The sequence below is a fragment of the Idiotropiscis lumnitzeri genome, chromosome 10, assembly GCF_059441095.1.
Source record: "Idiotropiscis lumnitzeri isolate Australia: NSW breed Sydney's pygmy pipehorse chromosome 10, RoL_Ilum_1.0, whole genome shotgun sequence".
Classification (NCBI taxonomy): domain Eukaryota; kingdom Metazoa; phylum Chordata; class Actinopteri; order Syngnathiformes; family Syngnathidae; genus Idiotropiscis; species Idiotropiscis lumnitzeri.
This window is the reverse complement of record NC_142400.1, coordinates 21,873,712-21,896,683: the sequence shown is the minus strand read 5'-3', so window position 1 is coordinate 21,896,683 and position 22,972 is coordinate 21,873,712. Positions and strand designations below refer to the sequence as shown.

The following is a 22,972-nucleotide window of genomic DNA, read 5'->3' as shown; positions in this document are numbered from 1 at the left end:
GCACTTTCTTTGGTAAACATAAAAAAACCTGGCTTCTTGAGAATCAAGCCTGTAATCACATTTCTTCTCAGTGTATGTGATTACTATAGAGTAGGAAACCTGTTGTAATTTGTGTTTATGAATCTGTCTTTGGAATTGTTTGTCGCACTGTAATTAGTTTTTTATTTTTTGTGACATCATATACATACAAACAAATTGATGTACGTCAATAATGTCAGCGTGTACACAAACATCCGTGTACATTACTGAAGTGCGATAAGATTTTACTACTTGAGACATCAGCTGACTTGTAGGATTTTAACAGTCAAGCACTTTTGCACTACAACACTTTAACATGTATGAAAGCTAGCACTGTAGCACTTTTCAACTCATACTGATACAGCATATACCAACATGATTTTGTTGTGTTTTTGTAATGCTGTGCTGGACAAAACAGTCAAGATTCAACCAGTTGAACCATTGGTCACTGGTCTACCAACTGAATGGACTAACAATGCCACTTGCCGCAGCGAGAAGTGAAGCCACGAACGGCCCTCTTACGTTGCCATTCACTATGCGCACCTTATTCAAAAAGATTTATTTCATCATGACATTTTCACATTATTTGCTGTCTTTGTGGCATTGGCTGTGGCAATAAGTGTGGAAGAAACACGACATGCACAATTCATTGGTAAGGATGCAATTATAAATCATCTCTTACAACATATAGCATCTGAGTATGACTCAAAAATCATTTGCATCATGTTGTCAGAACCATCAACAATGAAATGAAAGCAAAGCCCATCGGGATGAAATTCGCTGCAAAATGTAAACCAAACCTCTATAAGTCACAATTTAATATGATGAGATAATATACTCTCAACAGTCGATGCTAGAGTACAATTCAATTGTTGAGAAGCTCTCATTGCTCCATACAGGGACCCGGCATTGATAATCGTGTTTTCACCGACAAAAAACAGATGTCGTCAGGACCAATGACAACGCTCGATGACGGCCTCGTAGCTTCAGCTGAGAGCGGCCAATTATTAGTCCATTCAAATATAATTGCATGACAACATCAGACATGCACACGGCGGCCAAACCAGTATCACACCTGTCCAAAACCTGAGATTATAAATTACATGATGAAGGAAAAGTCATGTCATGTCATTATCCACACCGCTCATCCTGTACAGGGTCGCAGGAGGGTGCTGGAGCCTATCCCAGCTGACTACGGGCGAAAGGCGCACTACACCCTGAACTGGTCGCCAGCCAGTCACAGAGCAGACATAGACACCGTCACTGATTGGGAACTGAACTGAAGGTAAAGTCAAAAATGCTAAAAATAAAATTTTGCTTTCCAACTCCATCAATCACATGTGCCAGGTAAACTTTAAATTAATTTGTATGAAGAGATGATGAAAATAGAAAATGTGAATACAGCACCGGTTGGATTATTTTTTTGTATTTAATGTGCTGCATATATTTGAGAACAGTGGGGCGTTGCTCACATGTGCATCTTAGAAGTAATGTTGGTAGCACCACAGACCCATTTCCATCAAACCTTATAATTTCATAATAATAATAATAATATTCCCTTTATTAGTCCCACAATGGGGAGATTCGAACCCAGGCCTCCTGGGGAGACTGGGTCCTGAACACGGCGCCTTAGACCACTCGGCCATCCTGGCATCAGTAGTATCGAGAGTTTTTGTTAAATCCTACCACTGTTTTAAGTTGCAGCGGTATAAATAACCAATCAGTATAAGAGCATTGTGGCTAGTGCCCCAAGAGAACGAGAAAGGTATGGTGTGGAAGTGATTAGGTGATACCAAGATGCAATGATATTTCATTGGCCATCAGTTTTGATGCTACAAACCAAATGGCATGAGAAAGAGGGCTCAGATGTACACAAGTCAAGCATTGGCGCTTCTCTTTAATTCGTTTTCATCTGGAAAGAGCTCATATTTCTTATTTTTTTCCAGTGATTAATCATATTATATATTTAAATTTTAAACAACAGTTTTTGGTAGCAAGTTACCAGCAAACAATGCTGATGTTTCTGAAAAAGAATGAGATTGTCCATTTTTATTGAAAAACTCTCTTTAGGTAATGTAGCTATATAGCTTGGATTTTTAATTTGATCAATTTGTGTCGGAGAAATTAATAAACACTAAAACACTCTAAAAACATCTCATTCTAGTCAGCTGCAAAGCCATGCCCCCCCTTCATGCTTAGTGTGAGTCAGTGGAGGAACCACACACAATTTGTCCATTCAAAATCATTGTACATAATGTCCAAAAACGGCAATTAATCCAAACTAAAATATATGTGGCTTTGGTCAGATTATGTACGCATTTCTACACAAGAGAATAAAATGCCTCAGTAAAGGCACATTCGGCCCTTGCCACTTTTATTCGCTATGCAATTAATGAGGAGTCTTTATTCTTTTGATTACTTGTTCACACATATGTCTGAGTGTTTTGTTTCAAAGTCAATAAAATGAATGTCACCCTTTCTTGGTACCTCCCTGCTCCAGTTATGTGTATACTCACGGATGCATCCGGGTATCTTGTTGTGGTTGCTCCAGGTACCATCTGGCTGGCAGACTGTTGTCGTTAACTCTTTGGAAGAAAGCCGGTAACCACTGTTGCAAAAGTAGGTCACACGCGTGCCAACGGAATAATCAGCAGCGAGAACACCTCCGTTCACTGGCGCACTGGGCACGCCACATGACACAGCTGCAGGAAACAAAAAGATATTTATTGACAGACATTTGTTGACAAGCATCGATTGCGCAGTCACAGTCAAGATGGATTCCGCGGAGAGAAACAATTTCTGTCTGAACTAAGTCTATCAAGTATCGCTTTGATTTGTTTGATGAAATTTTTTATGAAAACTGTTTCCAAAAACGCGAGAACCTTTGTGGGTCATAAATATTTGATATTACGAAAAGTCATGTTTAAAAATCAAGAACGAGGGAAATTTGATACGATATTTATCTTAATAATTAATAATCAAGCTGTTGTGCATTAATGATCAAATTACAAAGAAATGTATCTAAACATACTGTACTCAATTAGATATTATATTCATATTCACATTCCCCAAATCATGGAGCTCAAGGCAGTCCTTATGTCTGTTCAAACAGTCCAGGTATCAGCATTATGACCATTTAGGGCAAAAATACTGTGTGTGGCCAGATCACAATTGTTTGTGGCAATACATAAATATATATATATATATATATCTATATATATATATATATATATATATATATATATATATATATACATATATATATATATATCTGCAATTGGCTGGCAACCAGTTCAGGGTGTCCCCCGCCTACTGCCCGAAGATAGCTGGGATCGGCTCCAGCACCGCCCGCGACCCTAGTGAGGAGAAGCGGTACAGAAGATGGACGGATGGATGGATATATATATATATATATATATATATATATATATATATATATATATATATATATATATATAATAACCTTTGTTTTAAGTACAGTGAAAAATTATTTTAACCATAAAGCCTTTCCATCAATGGAGTAGAGGTGCTTTCACGAGGCTTCGTGGAGGTCTTCTAATTTTCGTCTTTTTCGCGACACGTACAAATTGTATTTTTGGCCCGCTACACGTCAGAACTTTTTAAGTGAGGACCTGCTATTTTTTAAGCATGGGACCCAAGAAGAGCAACGGAAAAACTGCATACTCTGCTCCCGCGATGAGCGCTAGCCATGAAGCTATATTGACGGCTGTCAACAAGTACGGCGCAGAGCTAGTCGATGGAAGATTGCTTGTACACTGTCGAAAATAACTTGTGCACGCTGCAGAGTGAATTCGGACCGACTGCACAACGTATAGACCAGAGGTATTCAATTAAAGGTCACAGAGGTCCACGACTAAAATGTCTTCCAATTAAAAGGTCCGAACCAAAGTCCAACTTCCCTTAATATCTAGCCCAGAGGTATTCAATTAAAAGTCACAGAGGTCCATTACTAAAATGTCTTCCAATTAAAAGGTCCAAACCAAAGTCCAACTTCCCTTAATGTCTAGCCTATGTTTACATTTTTAGTTTCAATATTTAGTCATTTTCAACAGAGCGCACTTACATACTAAATATTTAGCAATGTTCACATTAAACACCTTTGCCAGTCAAACAAATATAAGGCGTTTATTTCACATTCAAGAAAATGTGGCTCCAGGAACTTAAGTTTGCCACTTCCAGAAAAAAACTGTAAAATATCTCCTGCAGAAATAGATCAAGTGCTAAGCATTGAGTTAACATCTTTTACCTTTTTTTCTCAAATCAAAGAGTTATCAGCCTAAAAAAAACAGAAAGCCTAATTATCCAAGTAAAACAGGTCAACATGTTCAGTACACAATCAATAAAAATGGCTGTCCTCATGAAAAACCAATTCAAAATGAGCTTTGTCACCAACTTTTCTTTTGAATATTTTTTCAACTTCTCTTCATGAGAAAAATTAGTTTGTGACTGCCCTGCCAATGACTTAATTCTGGGTTGGAACGGAGTCAGGGCCATTGGGATTTGGTAGATTATTTCACACATCTGGCCTTTGTGTTTTCCTTTAAATAATGTTTGTGCAACCGTATTTAAACACTCCTTTACAACTTCCCCATCACTGAATGTTTTTTTTTATGTTTCCCCAAAATCCATGATACTTTTAGTGAACATTCGTTTGCATGCCGCTGGGCTGTAAACGAAAATGTAAAAATCTGTTATACTGCACTCAAAGTCGATGTTTTTGCGTGCGTTCACCTCAAACTTCAGCGGATAACTTTGCAAAAAAGGGCAGTGCTTTGTTTCATAGTGGCGCTTCGCAATGTTGCGACGGTTTCGGAGCATATGATGGACACTGGTTTTGAATCGGCTGCAGCCAGAACGAAACTAAATTTCTCCGTCCATTCATTTAAAACAACACGCATCGACCTTGCTAACTAAGGTATACTGTCAGCAGCACTCGCTTCCGGTCTGCTGCGGAATTGTCAGTGGATCGTAAACAAAAGATTTGATTGGCTCAAATCAGTGACGCCTTTTCCGTATTAACTAGAATTGCAGCGCCAACGTTTGCGAATGCGCCCTGACAAAAATTCATCGTAGATTGGTCGTGGGTCCGGTCCGAACCATCGCGCGGTCCGGATCCACCAATTCTGCTGTGATCTCCTTGGATGTGCAGCAGGCTTTTGACCAAATTGAGTGGGAATACATGTTTACTGTTCTAAAAACATTTGGCTTCGGCGATAAATTTATGGCTATTGCAAGAATGCTATATGCACGACCCAGATCTTGCATATTTACCAACATTAATAAGTCTCCTAGGTTTTTATCACATCGTGGCACCAGGCAGGGTTGTTGCCTATCACCAATGTTTTTTGCTTTGGCTCTTGAACCACTCGCTATTGCCATCAGGTCTACACCCGAGATTTTTGGATTTAGATACAACTCAGCTGAGTATACTATTGGTTTGTATGCTGAAGATGTCATTCTAACACTTTCAGATGTTAGACATTCTATTTCACCTCTTCTTGTGGTGGTTAAGGAATTTGGTCAATTCTCTGGCTTTACCGTAAATTGGGAGAAAAGTGTCCTCATGCCTTTATCGGACGCTTCGGACCAAATATTTCTGGATGGTCACCTTTTAAAATTACGACTGAGCACTTTAAATATTTAGGAATCACAATTCCCAGGAATCCCAAGCTACTTTTCAAATTGAATTTTACAGAACTTTTGGATAAACTTTGAATTATGATTGATAAGTGGAAGTTACTTCCAATCTCTTCAATTGGGTGAGTCAATATTGTTAAAATTATTATACTTCCTAAATTTATATATCTATTCCAGAATACACCCATTTTTCTTCCGGCATCTTATTTAAAATTAGTTGACTCCATTCTTAATGCCTTCATTTGGGCTAATAAAGTTCCTCGCATTTCCAAAATGCATCTTCAAAAACCCTCTTCAGCGGATGTCCTTGGCCTGCCCGTATTGGGCTTGCAATGCGAGGGCCTTGGTTTATTGGTGCCAGAAGGATGACGATGTGGGCCAAATGCCATGCTGGCCTGCATTAGAATCTTATGACTGAATTTTGTACTGGTGCCTCTCTACCGTCGTTACTGTTTGCCAAACTAGACATCCCTTTGAAACGGTTTAAACATGATTTTATTTTATACAACTCAGTAAGAATTTTGAAGCAAATCAAGGGGATCTTGCACTTGCCAGATCTTTCTATATATGCACCTATATGCAAAAATTTGTCTAAACCTGCCTTATTAGATCCTGTTTTTACGCAGTGGTCAAATAGAGGTATTGTATTAATTAAGGATCTTTACATTGATGATGGGTTTGCATCGTTTGCGCAATTACAAACAAAGTTCAGTCTCCCACCTGGTCATTTCTTTCGGTACTTGCAGATAAGACATTTTGTGAGTTGTTCTTTAGCTCATTTTGACAAATTGCCAGTGCAACACAAATTTTTTGAGCTTTTAAGGAAACCTCCAACCTCCAAACATTTGGTATCCCAGTTTGTCAATCTTTTTTTTAAAACCGGTTTCATCAAGACAAATTAACGAGGCTTGGACAAGAGATGCAAGTGTAGGGATCTCAACTGATATGTGGGAAAGGGCTTTAGCAGGAATAAAATCTTGTTCAATAAATACAAGGCTCCAGCTTATACAATTCAAAGTTGTACATCGTTTGCATTACTGCAAGACTAGGCTGAATAGACTTTTTTCCCTCAATTTCACCAATGTGTGATAAATGTAGGGGGAGTGACGGTACATTAGTGCAATTGTATTTTTTCTGCCCCTTGCTTGGGAATTTTTGGTCTGAGATATTTAATTTGTGCAGTGTTATATATAAGAAGGTTATGGCACCTGATGTTGTAACTGTGATGTTTGGCTGGTCGGCTAATACTCAGTCATGTTCCCATTCAGCCTAGCAAGCCATCATGTTTGGTATGATTATTGCTAAGAGGGTCATTTTGAGAGAATGGAGTCTACTACACCGCCTAGTTTTTATAAATGGCTGAATGATATTGTAGTGGCAACTCTTTTGGGTTTACTTGCCACTGTAGGAGCGGGTGAGTAATAACTAGCCTGACGCGACGAAACTTCCAATTGACCAGCGTCGGTGGTGTGGCTGTCACAGTTGGTTGTCGTGCATTGAAGTCGCTGGTTGGCGTCGTTGTTGGTTGTCGTGCATTGAAGTCGCTGGTTGGCGTCGGTCAGAAAACTTTGTCACCCACCACCCGACCTTCTGAATGTGCGTTTCAGGCACGTCACATGACCACTATCTATACGGCACGTCACATGACCACCCTCTCACGTGTGGTTCGTTAGGCAATCAATATCAATAATGTTTAAATAATAATAATGAATTCCAAATTAGAAAACATTCCTCAATATGGCTCTTACATTTATGATGTCTTGCCTATATCTTGAAGAAATTCGGTATGGCCTGTCGAACACTCAAGATATATTTGGAAACATTTGGGGACCTTTTATTGATTATATCAAGCAGAAGCAGACTCAAACTGTAATCTCTGGAGACTGATTTGTGAACTTTGCTAATTTCTTTCTGGATAATGGATTCTTCCCGTTTTTTTCTACTTTATGGACTGAATATAATATGTTTATGTGAATACGTTTGTGCACTTTTTTTGTTTGTTTGTCTTTGTTTTTGTTGTTGTTGTTTTTTCTGTTTGTGTTATGTTTATATAAAATCTGAATAAAAAAATTTAACACATAAAGCCTTTCCATCAAGAATGACTCACACAGAAGAACTAGCACACAGCTGTCAGGTTGTGCACCTACTTAGTCTCAAGCTGAGCTAAAGTGACAAAGGTACTTAAACCAGACAAAAATCAAATCTTATCATTTGACCCAACTCAGATGGCTGAGACAAGAGCATGTAGTGCAAGTAAGCCATCTTCTAAGCCACACTGAATGGGAAGGTCTATTTATACAAACAAGCCAACCATAAAATGGAGCAGCAATGGTGGCTCCATACTAAGAGACATCAAAAGGTACATCTGCCAATATGGCCTTCAGTCACTACATTGCCCTTCACAACCCCAGAGAGAATCAGTCAACATCCATTTGACTCCTGCTTGCTCAGAACTCAACACATACTGATTACAAACTTGAAAACTGTTCTACATGACAATTTGGGGATAACAATTGCATTATTTACAAATGGAATTTTGTAACAAATTCAAAGGACATGGAGCATTTTAGGTCACTTTGTCCTAAATGATTTAAAAAAAAAACATTGCCATACATCACTCGGACCTGATGGGCTGTAACGGAATAAAAGGGAGAGACTATAGTTCCATCTCTCAAGAAGACAGCAGATGGACAATGTTGGAATGAATATATCAGCATGGGGCGGCACGGTGGCCGACTGATTAGCACGATGGCCTCACAGTGAAAGACAGCATCGGGCGTGGGTTCGATCAAGGCTCCGTCCATCCTGTGTGGCGTTTGCATGTTCTCCCCGTGCTTGCGTGGGTTTCCTCCGGGTACTCCGGTTTCCTCCCACATTCCAAAAACATGCATGGCAGGCCGATTGAACACTCTAAATTGCCCCTAGGTATGAGTGTGAGCGCGGATGGTTGTTCGTCTCTGTGTGCCCTGCAATTGGCTGGCAACCAATTCAGGGTGTCCCCCGCCTACTGCCCGAAGATAGCTGGGATAGGCTCCAACACTCCCCGCGACCCTAGAGAGGAGAAGCGATACAGAAGATGGATGGATGGATATATCAGCATAATTTGCTGCTGTTTGAGTTCATGTGCCGTGGGCAATTATTATGTTGTTGAAATACATCCCAGGTGCAGAGCGTTTTTCATTCACATTAAAGTCCAGCACATACAAAGCCATGAAAAAGTATTTGTCCTCTTGTTAAATTCTTGCTCAGTTCTTTTCTCACTTTGATGTTTAAGATCATCAAACTTGAGTAAATATCAAGAAAAGAAACTTTAAGGTAACTTTTAGGTATTTTCTTAAATGGTGACACTATTTGTTAAGTAAACAAACCCCACAACTATTCAAAGCTACCCTGGCCCAATGTGAAAAACCCTAACCCTTGTTAAGTCTTGAATTTACTGAGGCTAATCAAATTTTGGGGGGGAAAGCCGAGTTCATTTTCATTGACTACACACAAGCCTGATTCCCTGAATTTAAGTAGAACCTGTCAGACAAATAAAGTCCACCAAAAGATCTGAAAAAGTTAAAAAAAAATTAAATTCATGATAGAAAACGCTTGATTTCAGTTGTGCTGCTTTGGGCAGCCCGACCAGCTATTAGTTTTAAGGTGCAAACGCATTTTCACACAAGGCCAGGTAGCTTTTCCTTATTAAAAAAAAATTCAACATTTAAAAGCTGTATTTTATGTTCTTTGTCTGTTATTTACAATTAAAATTTAAAGCTGTGAGACTATGCAAAAAAGTATGAATTTGCAAAGAGGGCAACAAGTTTTTCACAGCGCTGCCCATGCAGTCAGCTGCAGTGATGCAGAAACAATGTTGGACAAACACCAGCTATTCCACGTAATCATTCACATTATACTGGTAGCAAAACTTTCTTCTTATGCATGCTATTGTAGGATTCAATTTACTTCCATCCATTATTCATTACACATTTTACTGTATTTGCATTTGGTTACACTCAGCTGTTGGGAAGATGGTTTTTTTTATATAAGGGATACAGTATATAACATTTTACATATTCATAAATATCTAGTTCAATGGATGGTGTTCTCCACCTGCTGCTGTTTGCTGTAATATTAGTGGGCGTCTGTAAACGAGCAGGCAATCTGGCACAAATAAATGCAGACATTCACATCAAACGACCCAATAAGTTGAATGGACTGGCTGATAATAAAATCAACAGATTCAGCCCTGATGTTTAGCAAGTGTGTTGTGTCGGAGCATTAAGCAATTAGTATAAAATTGAAAAACAAAAAGCTGCCTTTTAATTAGCTCACCTTGACAGGCGGGAACTGGCGTGTCCCAAGTGAAGTAGCCATAGGCAGTCTTCTTGCATACAGCTGCCCCCTTTCCTATCAGCTTGTATCCCCGGTCGCAGGCCCAGCGCACTGTGCTGTTAACATGACCCCCAGTTTGACTGACTACAAAGCCATGTTGTGGAGAGTCTGGGGTACTGCAGTACATTGCTGCAGAAAATGGAAATAACAAAATGGGGTTGGGGAAAGACAAGGCAAAGGAAAAGAGGTCAATGGATGAGCATAAAATAAAATAGGGGAGACAGAGGAGACAAGCAGGCAAAGAAAAAAGACAACCCAAAAACCTCGAAGTCACTTCAGACAAGAGCTCAAACGTGCAAGGCCAATTAATTCAAAGGTGAGTGTTCTTAACAAAATGTATCACACTGACTTGCTTTCGACATAATGCTTGTGTATAAAATATAATGGGGGCATATCATGAAAAATGAATTTCTTTTGTGCCTTTTTCCATTATTATTGATGCATCTCAAATGGAAGAGGAGTCCCAATTGCCTAGCACCACCTGCGTTATTAAACAGACAATTAAGAATTTAAAGCCTTTTGAAATGGAGTGCAAAACAACATGCAAGCCTGCCTGTTACTTTTTTCTACTTTCATTGGTCTTTTGCTTGGTGGGCTATTGTGTGCCATTTTAGTTTCCCTGGAAGTAAATTTGTCTGGTTACTAATAACATTCTGAGATTATATCCCCAAACAACACAAGAATATGTCACATCCAGTGCCAAAGCAAAGTTTCCTTTGTGGGCCCTCTAGCCGATCAGCAGCACTAACCATGCCACCATTGTTGACTCAAAAGCCCATCATGTCAAAGCTACTACAGCTATCTCTTCATTTATACTTTTTGTTATTGCAAGAACAGCACCAATGAAGCATTGGATCCTTTATAATCAGCGACCACTCTACAAGTAAAATCAGGACTACAACCCAGAAAATTTGACATTTTCTTGCCGCCCAATGCAATTTAATTTGATCCAGTTGAATTAAGTCATTGAATTTACACTTCAATGCAATAAACTGATGATAAATACTTATACACAAACACGTTTTAAACTAATCTCTTATAAGAACAGTGAGAATTAATGCATTCATGAATTATATGATAAACGAGCCCAAGGAAAGTATCTGAGGTAAATTATCAGAGTACCATAATCAGCGCATACACCCAATTAAATGTATATTTTTTTTCATTTCTTATTTCATAGTATAATACAATAAAACTTTATTTATATAGCACATTTCACAACAGCTGGAGCTGTAACAAAACGCTTTCCATAAGATCAAATGTACCACGTGTCATTAGGGTTGTATTATTATTATTATTATTGTTGTTGCTGCCTAATTATTAAGTACATCATATTGTAAGCACATTGTGACAAACACATTTTAAATAAAACAATAAATACATCAGTAGATAAAACAAACATGGCCAAAAAAGCCTAATGCAAGCTCTAATGTTGAGTGCAGGACATCTTTAGTAAATGCTAGTGAACTCTAACGTTCCTGAAAAAAAATTAATAGGCACAGCGCACGGACATACTTTAATATATATTTTTTTCCTTTTGAAATATCGTTTAAAATAAAGTACCTTCGTGTGCTGATGCAGGGATAGCGGGGGCATTGGCGGTCTGGGCGAATGGCCTCGCTACCCCAGCTTTGTCGCACGACAACGTAAATTGCTATTCTCAATTTAAACACAAGGCCCCAACATCCTCCACACTTATCTCAAAAGTGTTTATGTTCTTCACATTTTATTTTTTTTCATTCGTCAACCGATCAGTCTGTTTGACATTTTGCTTGGTGCCATTGTGAACACACAATTGCACTTTGCCTTGCGGACCAATCATCGCAAAGTGAGATGTAGCATTTGCCATAAATGGAGCGCACGTTGTGCGTGCGCATTAGTGATTGACAATGGGTTGCCAGATGGGGGCCCTACAGTAAAGTCGGGGCCCTACGCGGCTGCGTAATTTGCGTACAGGCAGGGCCTGCCCTGGTCCCATCTAAAATCATGTATAGCAATGAAATGCACAGAAAGTTGATGCATTTATATAATTTGGCTCACTCATCATGCCACTATCCAAATAGTCACATTGTAAACCAGTGTTATTTTAGTATTTGATTCTAGTTTGGAGTAATACTATGCACACATATTTCTAATTACAAGTGAAAATAATCAGAAACTGGATACATACTTTGATACTCACCCACATATCTGATGTGGAAGCCTCGTCGGTTGGTGCCATGGTCAGATGACCAGCGCAGCAGGAGCTGATGCCCAGTGGTGGTCAGACTGAATGGTGTCTCAATGTCACCACTGAGTGATGCCAGGCTCTGGCTGTAGATGTTTGGACCTGGGGAGAAAGAGAGGAAGAGGCTCAAGAAAAAGTATTTCTGAATTAAACCTCTGGTAAAAACAAATACAAAATTTACTCCAATCAAGTCCAGTGGAAAAACTAGTCAGAAATGTCAGCCCTAAAGATGGTGTGTATGTGTGTGTGTGTGTGAATGTTGTTTGGGCTGCTTCATCGGTCAAATCCAGTGGTGAAATTGCCTTCATGAATAACATCATGAGATTTAGGAATCTATGAGCACTGTCATTGCAATTATGTACGATCAAAATACATATTATTTGATTGCAACACTTTGCCCTGAGGAACTTCAGAAATCCCTTTATTGTCATTGTACTCAAGTGTGCAACGAGATTAGAGAGCTCCCCTCTCCAGTGCAATACAACAATAATTCAGATAAATATATAAATTATTAATTGAACTGCTGTAACTGCTGAAACTGAAATCCAAGCCAAAGAACAGATCATGTTAAGAGTGTAGTTGCACTGTACACTGAGTTATGCATACCCACCATCAAATATTTCCAAAATGTCGAACTCCTTTTCTGTCTGGAAGAGTTCAAAGTCTAGCGAAATGTTGTAACCCTTCTCCACATTTATCAGCCAGGAGCACATCTGGAGGTTGGGATAGTTTTCAGGGTAGCCTGGGCTCAGGATTACGCCCGTTGAATCAAAACGGACCTCATGAGCAGGACATTGGACTAAAACAAATGAACAACAAGGCAGTGTGAGAGTAGAATTCATTGAGAGAAACACATAAGAGGAAGTAATGGTAAAAGCATGGTTGTGTGAAAGAGTAAGACAAGAGAACAAAGGTAATAAATACTCTTTATAATGACAGTGGAGTGCAAAGCACAGTGGATACCCAGGGTGACTAGCCATTGTTGATTCCGCAGATTCTTTTTATTTTACATTTTACATTACATTTTTTGTTTGGATTTTGGGGTTGCAGTAGATGCCACACATTCAGGTGGATGTCCGTGGCCACCGCCACGTGGAAACAATTCTACCTGTGACCTTGCGCTTATTGGTGACATTTCAAACAAAAACTAAAAAAATAGGGCTGAAAGGCAATACAACCCCAAATAAACTAAAATAGCTGTTATGAAAATTTTCTTGTTCACTTGAGGCCATTCCTTTCGCAAACTTGTGTGCTTCCAAGGCATGGCTTCTGAAATACCCACATTCCGTAACTTGGAAATTCATTGCACAACCACGAAAGAGGCATGATTTGGTGCGGTGAGAAGGGTCCCCAAATTGCCAGATAGTAGAATTTTCATGGGACGTGTGAATTCCATTCATCCATCCATCCATTATCCGCCGCTTATCCGGGGTCGGGTCGCGGAGGCAGCAGCTTCAGCAGGGAAGCGTAGACTTCCCGATCCCCAGGCGTTCCCAGGCCAGCCGGGAGACATAGTCTCTCCAGCGTGTCCTGGGTCGTCCTCGGGGCCTCCTGCTGGTGGGACATGCCCGGAACATCTCACCAAGGAGGCGTCCAGGAGGCATCCTAACAGATGCCCAAGCCACTTCATCTGGCACCTCTCAATGCAGACAAGCAGCGGCTTGATGCTGAGTCCCTCCCAGATGGCAGAGCTTCTCACCCTATCTCTAAGGGAGAGTCCGGACACCCTGCGGAGGAAACTCATTTTGGCCGCTTGTATTCGAGATCATGTTCTTTTGGTCACGACCCACAGCTCGTGACCATAGGTGAGGGTAGGAACGTAGATCGACTGGTAAATTGAGAATTTCGCCTTGTGGCTAAGTTCCCTCTTCACCACGACAGACCGATACAGCGTCCACCAGCAGACGCTGCACCGATCCGCCTGTCAATCTCACGCGCCATCCTCCCCTCACTCGTAAACAAGACCCCTACTTAAACTCCTCAACTTTGGGCAGGATCTCTTCCCCGACCTGGAGAGGGCACTCTACCCTTTTCTAACTGAGAACCATGGTCTCAGGTTTGGAGATGCTGATTTTCATCCCAACCGCTTCACACTCGGCTGAGAACCGCTCCAGTGAGAGTTGGAGATCACGGCTTGAAGAAGCCAACAGTACCACATCATCTGCAAAAAGAGATGCAATATTAAGGCCACCAAACCGGATCCCCTCATTGCCTCGACTGCGCCTAGAAATTCTGTCCATAAAGGTTATGAACAGAATCGGTGAGAAAGGGCAGCCTTGGCGGCGTCCAACCCACACTGGAAACGAATCCGACTGACTGCCATCAATGCGGACCAAACTCTGACATCGGTGAAACAGGGACCGAAGGGCCCGTATTAGTGGGCTTAGGACCCCGTACTCCCGAAGCACACTCCACAGAACTCCCAGAGGGACACGGTCGAACGCCTATCTCCAAGTCCACAAAACACATGTAGGCTGGTTGGGCGAACTCCCATGCACCCTTAAGGACCCTGTAGAGCAGCGGTCGGGAACCTATGGCTCTCGAGCCATATATGGCTCTTCCGGAGACGTCATATGGCTCCCAGACAGTTTGGAGTTGAGGGGGCCAAAAAAAAATTAAATTAAGGTGACGGTAATTCCGCTAGCTTTGCGGGTGCTTTGGCAATAGTGAAGAGTGGAAAGCCGTTCACAGATGGCGAATATGCCAAAACATTTATACTTGATGTGGCCAATGAACTTTTTGATGACTTTCCAAATAAAGCCAAGATAATCCAAAAAATAAGAGACATGCCACTGTCAGCAAGAACGGTTCACGATCGGAGCATCATGATGGCTAATCAAGTCGAGGAAACACAAATTAAGGACATAAAAAAAAACATGCAGCACCAGAAGTCGCATTAAAAGTAAACCTTTTATTATTTTTATTATTATTATTATTATTATATGTTTAAAATACTATATGGCTCTCAAAAAATATATATCTAGAAATAATTTGGTTTTATGGCTCTCCAGGTCAAAAAGGTTCCCGACCGCTGCTGTGTGTGTGTGTGAATCATCTCAGGCGCCTGAGGATATCCTTCTGCCTCGAGGTAGACGGACGAGCTCGTCCATTGATTGGCCTTGCTGCAGTTGGTAGCGGTTGATCTGTAAGGCGGGACACCTCAGCCAGAGGTGCTCCGCGGTCTCCTCCTCCTCGTTGCATAGTCTGCAGTTTGGGTCCTCCGTCTTGTTCGTTAGATGTTGCCACCTTCTGAGGGATGGATGGTGGCCGCCCGCTGCTGTAGAGAGTGTAGAGCTGGTCCACTGTCCCGCGGCCAGGACGAAAACCACACTGCTCCTCCTGGATCTGAGATTCGACCTCCCGAGGGACCCTCCTCTCCAGTACCCCTGAGTAGACCTTACCAGGGAGGCTGAGGAGTGTAATTCCTCTGTAGTTGGAACACACCCTCCACCACCACCACAGTCTGCCAATCCAGAGGCACTGTCCCCAATGTCCACGCAATGTTGTAGAGGCGTGTCAATCATTACAAACCCACAACATCCAGAGCCTTTAGGATTTCGGGGCAGATCTCATCCACCCCCGGGGCCTTGCCACCGAGGAGCTTGCTAACCACCTCGGTTACTTCAGCCCCAGAGATAGGTGAGTCCACCTCTGAATCCCCAGGCCCTGCTTCTACAATGGAAGGCTTGTCAGTGGAATTGAGGAGGTCTTCGAAGTATTCTCACCACCGACTCACAACGTCCCGAGTCGAGGTCAGCAATACCCCATCTTCACTATAAACAGTGTTATTGGTGCACTGCTTCCCCCTCCTGAGACGCCGGATGGTGGACCAGAATTTCTTCGAAGCAGTCTGGAAGTCCTTTTCCATGGCCTCGCCGAACTCCTCCCACGCCCAAGTTTTTGCTTCAGCAACCACTGAAGCCGTATTCCGCTTAGCCAGTCGGTACCTGTCAGCTGCCTCCAGAGTCCCACAGGCCAGAAAGGCCCGATAGGACTCCTTCTTCAGCCTGACAGCATCCCTTACAGCCGGTGTCCACCAGCGGGTTCGGGGGTTGCCGCCATAACAGGCACTGACCACCTTACATCCACAGCTTTGATCGGCTGCCTCAACAATGGAGGCACGAAAAATGGTCCACTCAGACTCAATGTCCCCCGCCTCCCCCGGTACGTGGGAAAAGTTCTGCCGGAGGTGGGAGTTGAAACTCTTTCTGACAGGGCGTTCTCAGCAGACCCTCACAATACATTTGGGTCTGCCGGGTCGGACCGGAATTTTCCCCCACCATCAGAGCCAACTCACCACCAGGTGGTGATCAGTTGACAGCTCCGCCCCTTTCTTCACCCGAGTGTCCAAAACATGTGGCCACAAATCCGATGACACGACTACAAAGTCCATCATCGAACTGCGGCCTAGGGTGTCCTGGTGCCAAGTGCACATTTGGACACACTTATGTTTGAACATGGTGTTCGTTATGGACAATCCATGACGAGCACAGAAGTCCAGTAACAGATTCAGATTGGCCATTTCTCCCAATCACGCCCCTTCCAGGTCTCAGTGTCATTACCCACGTGAGCGTTTAAGTCCCCCAGCAGAACGAGGGAGTCTCCAAGGGGGAGCGCTCTCCAGCACACCCTCTAAAGACTCCAAAAAGGGTGGGTACTCTGAACTGCTGTTTGGTGCATAAGCTCAAATAACAGTCAGTACCTGTCCCCCCACCTTAAGGCGGAGGGAGGCTACCCTCTTGTCCACCGGGGTGAACCCCAATGTACAGGCGCCAACCCGGGGGGCAATAAGTACGCCCAAACCTGCTCTGCGCCTCTCACCTTGGGCAACTTCAGAGTGGAAGAGTGTCCAACCCCGCTCAAGAGGACTGGTACCAGAGCCCAAGCTATGTATGGAGGTGAGCCCAACTATATCTAGTAGGAATTTCTCTGCCTTGCAGACCAGCTCAGGGTCCTTCCCCGCCAGTGAGGTGATATTCCATGTTCCAAGAGCTACTTCCTGGAGCCGGGGATCAGAGCGCCAAGGTTCCTGCCTCTTGCCGGCTCACATAGCACCCAACCCCTTTGGCCCCTCCCACTAGTGGTGAGCCCATAGGAACGTGTGAATTCCATCGAGATCCATTTTAAAAACATTTCATCACCTTGATTGTGAAATTAACTTGGGCTGTAGATTGGGACGTGATCTTTGCCAGTGAGGTGTGTGCACAGTTAATCTGCAGGCTACTTTCAAGGAGCATGTGTTTTTGCATAAAATTTTTATTACTTTCAATAAAAACAAAACTCAAAACTGAACACTTAAATAGGAGATGGTGCAAATTTATAATTCACCAGGTTGACATGGAGCACAATGGATGCGTGGCACATCAAATAATGAAAAAAAAAAAGCATCTGGCATATACAACAAGAAAAATGGTCTGGTATGGTATGGTATGGTATGGTATGGTATGGTATGGTATGGTATGACAACATATTGACCAGAACAAAGGCAAGAAAGATGCTTGGCACTTAATTATAGCAAAAAATGCTTCTTTACACCTGCAGTCACTGGGTAGGTTGTTCTTGAAAAGGAAAATGTATACATTTATAAAAAGAAAAATTAATAGAATATGAACTCTATCAAAAGTAGGTATTCACTCGAAGCATGTCGACAATTAATAGGGACACGAGAGAAATGCCTACATAGCTCCCGCTCACCCCTTGAGGCACCACATCAAATTTTGGTTTGTTTATAAGGTAAATGAAAATCACTACAATAAAATAAGTTGGAAATTCTTTTATCAAAATAGAGGTTAATACTTTGACCCAAACACACACAATTCACGCTTGATTTCTGTATAAGCCTAAATGAATGAAGAAGGAAAAAAAAAAACAATCAGAAATGAAGTGGCACGGTGAACGACTGATTCGCATGATGGCCTCACAGTGAAGAGCTTGACGGTTCGGCACCAGCTCTAGACCTTCCTGTGTGGAGTTGTCATGTCCGCTCCGTGCCTGTGTGGGTTCTCTCTGGGCACTCCGGTTTGCTCCCACATTCCAAATGTTGATTGAACACTGTAAATTGTCCCTAGGTATAATTGTGAGTGCGGATGGTTGATTGTCTTTGTGTGCCCTGCGATTGCCTGGCAAGCAGTTGAGGGTGTAACCTGCCTACTGCCTGAAAACAGCTGGGATAGGCTCCAGCACCCCCGCAACCCTCGTGAGGATAAGCGGCTTAGATAATGGATGGATGGATAAATTGGAGGCAAGGGAGAACTGGGATGTCTAATAGATAAGCGTGAAGAGGTGGAAACGAGGAGTATAGTGACAGTGGCAGACCTATTGAAATGCACACATTTTCTAGGGTTCATTACATTTTTGTATACACCAAATTGAAGCCTTAATGCGCTGCAAAGTAGGCACTTATAGTTTGGTCAGAGGAGTCTCACGTGATGAGCAGGTGAAAGAAATTTCAACTTGTTTGCAGATGAAGAAAAAAAAAGACCATCGGCTTCACCTTTTGACTACAGCTTGTGTTCCCAACAACATGCTTTTCATGGATAACCTACAATGTGCGTGGTGGTTGTATGGTTGAAAAGCCAAAATTCAAGCAATTTAGAAATCCACCACCAGTCGTATCCCTCGTGGGAGCTCAAACAAACAAAAGTGAAAGGACAAAACTAAAGGTTGCCAGGAAGGAAGAGTTCTTTCAGCAGAGAGCGTGATCAGTTAAGGTTGAAAGTGGTCCTGTGATTTTTGCGGAGAGAGCTTTTTTGGAGAGAGCGAGAGGGAAGACACAAGGGGTGGCCTTAAATCTACTCAAGACCGGCAGATGAGTGAAGTATCCACCTCTCGATTTTCAAGTGAGACTCAATTCATTAACTTTAACTAAGATTTGAGCCTATTTAACTGACCTTTTTAAACCTTTGTCCATTTATCAATTTCTAACTTGCATTAATTTTCATGCTTTGGCAGGAAACATCTAATTTTCTCATCCAAAGTTTATGCAGTTAGGATATCATTCACCAGATGTGTTGTCATCAACTACATTACAAACAATATGTGTGAAATTAGAGTGCCTCAGTGGCATTGATCCTTTTTTTTTTTGCTTTTTTTTTTTTTACCAATTAATAGGATTTAATGTTGACATTTGGTCTTCATTGTAATGTAGTCGGGACACTTATACATGTCACGATCCGTCTGTTTTCGTTGCAGCTGAGTGGGCGTGTTCCGACGGCGCGCGATCCTGGGACCCGGCCGCGAGCGATACGCGCTCACGAGCCACGCAGCTGCGCTCAATGAAGCGCGTGATTACAGACTACTTAAGCCATCGACGCGGACACCACCGTTGCTCTCGTTCATGTGCCTTTGCTATAGTTCCCGCCACGTTTGTATGGTATTTGTGTGTTTTGGTTACTTTGCATCCAGCTATTCCTCGGCTCGCTTTTCTTTCTCGTTTCGTGTTTGGATTCACCTTGCCCTTTGGTGGCAAGCAATTGACGTTTTCGGTCTTCTTGCGTTGCAAGCTATTTCTGTTTCTCATTTTGATTTCCTGGTGTGAGTTTGATCCACCAGCGTTTTTCATTATCGTCTCTCGACGACAGTAATTATAGATACCCCATTATTGCAATAAGATTGATAGCAAGATAGCTTGCCTATTGAATTGTGGTTGTTACCTGCCGGTCACAATAAACCCTTGCTCAACCCCGATTTTCCCTTGTCAGCGTTTTAAGAGTCCACCCTCACAATACAGGTGTTTGGAAGTTGGTGAGTGTATCTGTAATGAGATGGGTGTAAAAATGTCAATCCTACTTCTGACTATTTGAGACACAAGTTTCGTCTCCAGGGCATTGACTGAACAAACATGATGTGTATAAAAGGTTGCAAACAACCATTTCATTCCATCAGTGAACACAAATGTATAAATTAAGTCCACCATGCTATCCTGTTCCCCCGCGTTTGGGTCTTCCTCCAAGCCAATACGTTACACTTATTTTATTGACTTATATACCACGCTACAGTATTCAATATAACATAATTATTTCTTCTTAGTGAGTTTTCTTGTTCTTCTTTCCGACAGTCATGTATATCATTAACTGGGTGCCACCCAAGTTTTAGACTGAATCACCACAGTAGAATTAAACAGTATCTAAAAAAAACATGAAACGTGTGTTGCCAAAACTCCGGTTAAATGGTAGGTATTCCTAAATGTGATTTGAATACTGCTGTATTCACGTTAATTTGTTGAACTTTACTGCATTCCTTTAAAAGAAGTTATTTTGATTATTATTGTATGTATTATTTAGATACTTTTTTCCTGCAACTTGATATTTGTGTTCCCATCGATCCATTATCTGTACCGCTTCTCCTCACGCGTATCGCAGGGTGTGCTGGAGCCGATCCTAGCTATCTTCGGGCAGTAGGCGGGGGACACCCCAAACTGGTTGCCAGCCAATCGCAGGGCACACGTAGACGAACAACCATCCGCACTCACACTCATAACAAAGGGCAATTTTGAGTGTCCAATCAACCTACCACGCATGTTTTTGGAATGTGGGCGGAAACCGGAGTACCCGGAGGAAACCCACACAGGCACGGGGAGAACATGCAAACTCCACACAGGAAGGCCGGAATCAAACCCACGACCTCCACATTGTGAGGCCATCGTGCTAACCAGTCAGGCCACCGTGCCACCCTATTTGCATTTCAATGAAGTTTATTATATTATATTTTTTAAATATTTTTAGTATCTACAAAATGTGCATTTTATGAATTGGAAAACATTTTTTAAATATTGTTTTTATATATTAAAATACATTTACAGTTTACCTCCACTATTCGTGGGGAAGAGAGACCAGGACAGCCCACAAAGAGCAAAAATCTGTGTAATATTGACACATTTGTTTTAAGTATACAGTAGTGTTGTGTCGTTCATGAATGTTTCATTCAAAAACAGCAAATCTTGAGTGAACCGATAACTTCCTGAAGTGATTCGTTCTTTTCTCAATTCATTAGAGCTCAACCAATCTTTGCAAACAATCTATGGGGCCGTTACAGAAGCGAGGAATTCTTGCCCTGTCGTGAGTTGGCTGTGTTAAGTTGGGCGTGAATAGGTTATTTTAGCTAATGTGTAGTCAACTGGGAATCTGTTATTTTGCTGTGAGCAATTATGCACTGTGCGTGGTTCCTGCCTCGCTTCACCTCCTTGTTTCTTTTCACAAAGTTTCCACATTGTTTTGTCTTTGAAAATAGGCTGTTATCTGCATTATCAGCCCGACACCCAGGAAATTTAATAATAATAATAATAATGCCTTTATTAGTCCCACAATGGGGAAATTCGAGATTCGAACCCAGGCCTCCTGGGGAGACTGGGTCCTGAACGCGGCGCCTCAGACCACTCGGCCATCCTGGCAGCCACGAGATTCGAACCCAGGCCTCCTGGGGAGACTGGGTCCGGAACGCGGCGCCTTAGACCACTCGGCCATCCTGGCAAATTATAGCCATTACTCTGGCTGCAGTCGGACACGCTTGTGTTTTTACAAACGCAGCAATTGCGTCTTTTAGTTCTCTATGTAAATATGGCGTTGATTACCGCTCTCTCGACCAAGTTTACGCGCTATTCACAGGTCGAGTTCTTGCGCGATTCACCACAAAATAATGCTTGGTGGTGAGTTGCGAGTCAAAACATAACCACTGTGTGTATCATTAGAAGCATAAATCTCTGAGTATTCTGTTGCAGGAAAAATGTTGATTAAGACCAGACTTGGTGATGTCCATTTTTTTTTTAGAATAACAAGAGGAGCTGCATCTGAAAGAGTTTTTGAATGGAGGTAAGATGAACATGAAAAGCATTGCACTCAGATGTATGAGCAGCATGAAAGATGATTACTGTAAGAGTAGTCATGCAATCATCCAAACATGTCACCGTGGGGGGCGTCATGCGATGCTGACGGGGGTGCATGTAAACCTGGGGAAGATGCTTTTTTTCCGCCATACTACAATAAAATGTAATTGCACATCCACTCCAATAGTTAGTAGTGGTGCTATCCTTGCCCATTGTGTGCAGCAAGTATTAACTCCACAGTGTAGGTTTTCTTTGCAACGAAAATGCTTTTATTTATAGTTGCGGGGGAGAATGAGCAGTGGTGGTGGGGGGTGGGGCGCAAATTTTTTCTTCTTGCTAGGGTGGGCGTAACAAATAATTGAGAAGCACTTTGTTAAGGTATCATTGCTCATTGAGGAGATGATAGTAACTGAATACAAATGTCATCTCTAATTAAATTGAGTTATACATTGAATACACGATTCACTAAAAATTAGTATTCCTATTTTTGCCAATTACTTTGAAGTTTTTTGAAAATGCTCCGGTTTAATGAATATTTGAGTCTTGGAACAACATGACTTCTTCAGACTTCTATGTATTTGCAAAATTTGGAGTGCCAGCTATGACTGTTGTGAATGTTCTTGCCAGTTCGGGGACAGAGTTGGATGATGACTTATTTGCAGTTGATGTACTTCAGGATCTCTCATGTGGACCATCATATATGAGAATGATTTGTATCAGTTACATGTCATTTATATCATGTTATTTTATGGACAAACTTTTATGTTGTTAATGTTTTTCAGCCTCGCCCATAATTTAGAATGTGTTTCCGGAGCAAGTCCTTGACAGATGGGATCAGAAGGAAAATGCTGAACATACTGGCTGCTGACATA

The 22,972-nt window shown here is 41.9% G+C and overlaps 1 protein-coding gene across 7 annotated transcripts in view; it reads right to left on the bottom strand.

Annotated features, from left to right (window-relative positions):
* Nucleotides 1–22,972, bottom strand: part of LOC148329655 (CUB and sushi domain-containing protein 3-like) — a 493,599-nt gene that overhangs the window by 196,269 nt on the left and 274,358 nt on the right. For 6 of the 7 annotated variants that reach the window (XR_015845569.1, XM_088306210.1, XM_088306213.1 and 3 more), the window contains 4 exons: nucleotides 12,891–13,079; nucleotides 12,224–12,382; nucleotides 9,994–10,182; nucleotides 2,535–2,720 (listed from right to left, as the gene is read on the bottom strand). Coding sequence is in view for 6 of the 7 variants with exons in the window: in XM_088306210.1 (XP_088162336.1) it covers nucleotides 2,535–2,720; nucleotides 9,994–10,182; nucleotides 12,224–12,382; nucleotides 12,891–13,079 (723 nt within the window). In the remaining variant the exon portion in view is untranslated. The remainder of the gene's footprint in view (nucleotides 1–2,534; nucleotides 2,721–9,993; nucleotides 10,183–12,223; nucleotides 12,383–12,890; nucleotides 13,080–22,972) is intronic. The other variant, XM_088306211.1, reaches the window with a different exon arrangement.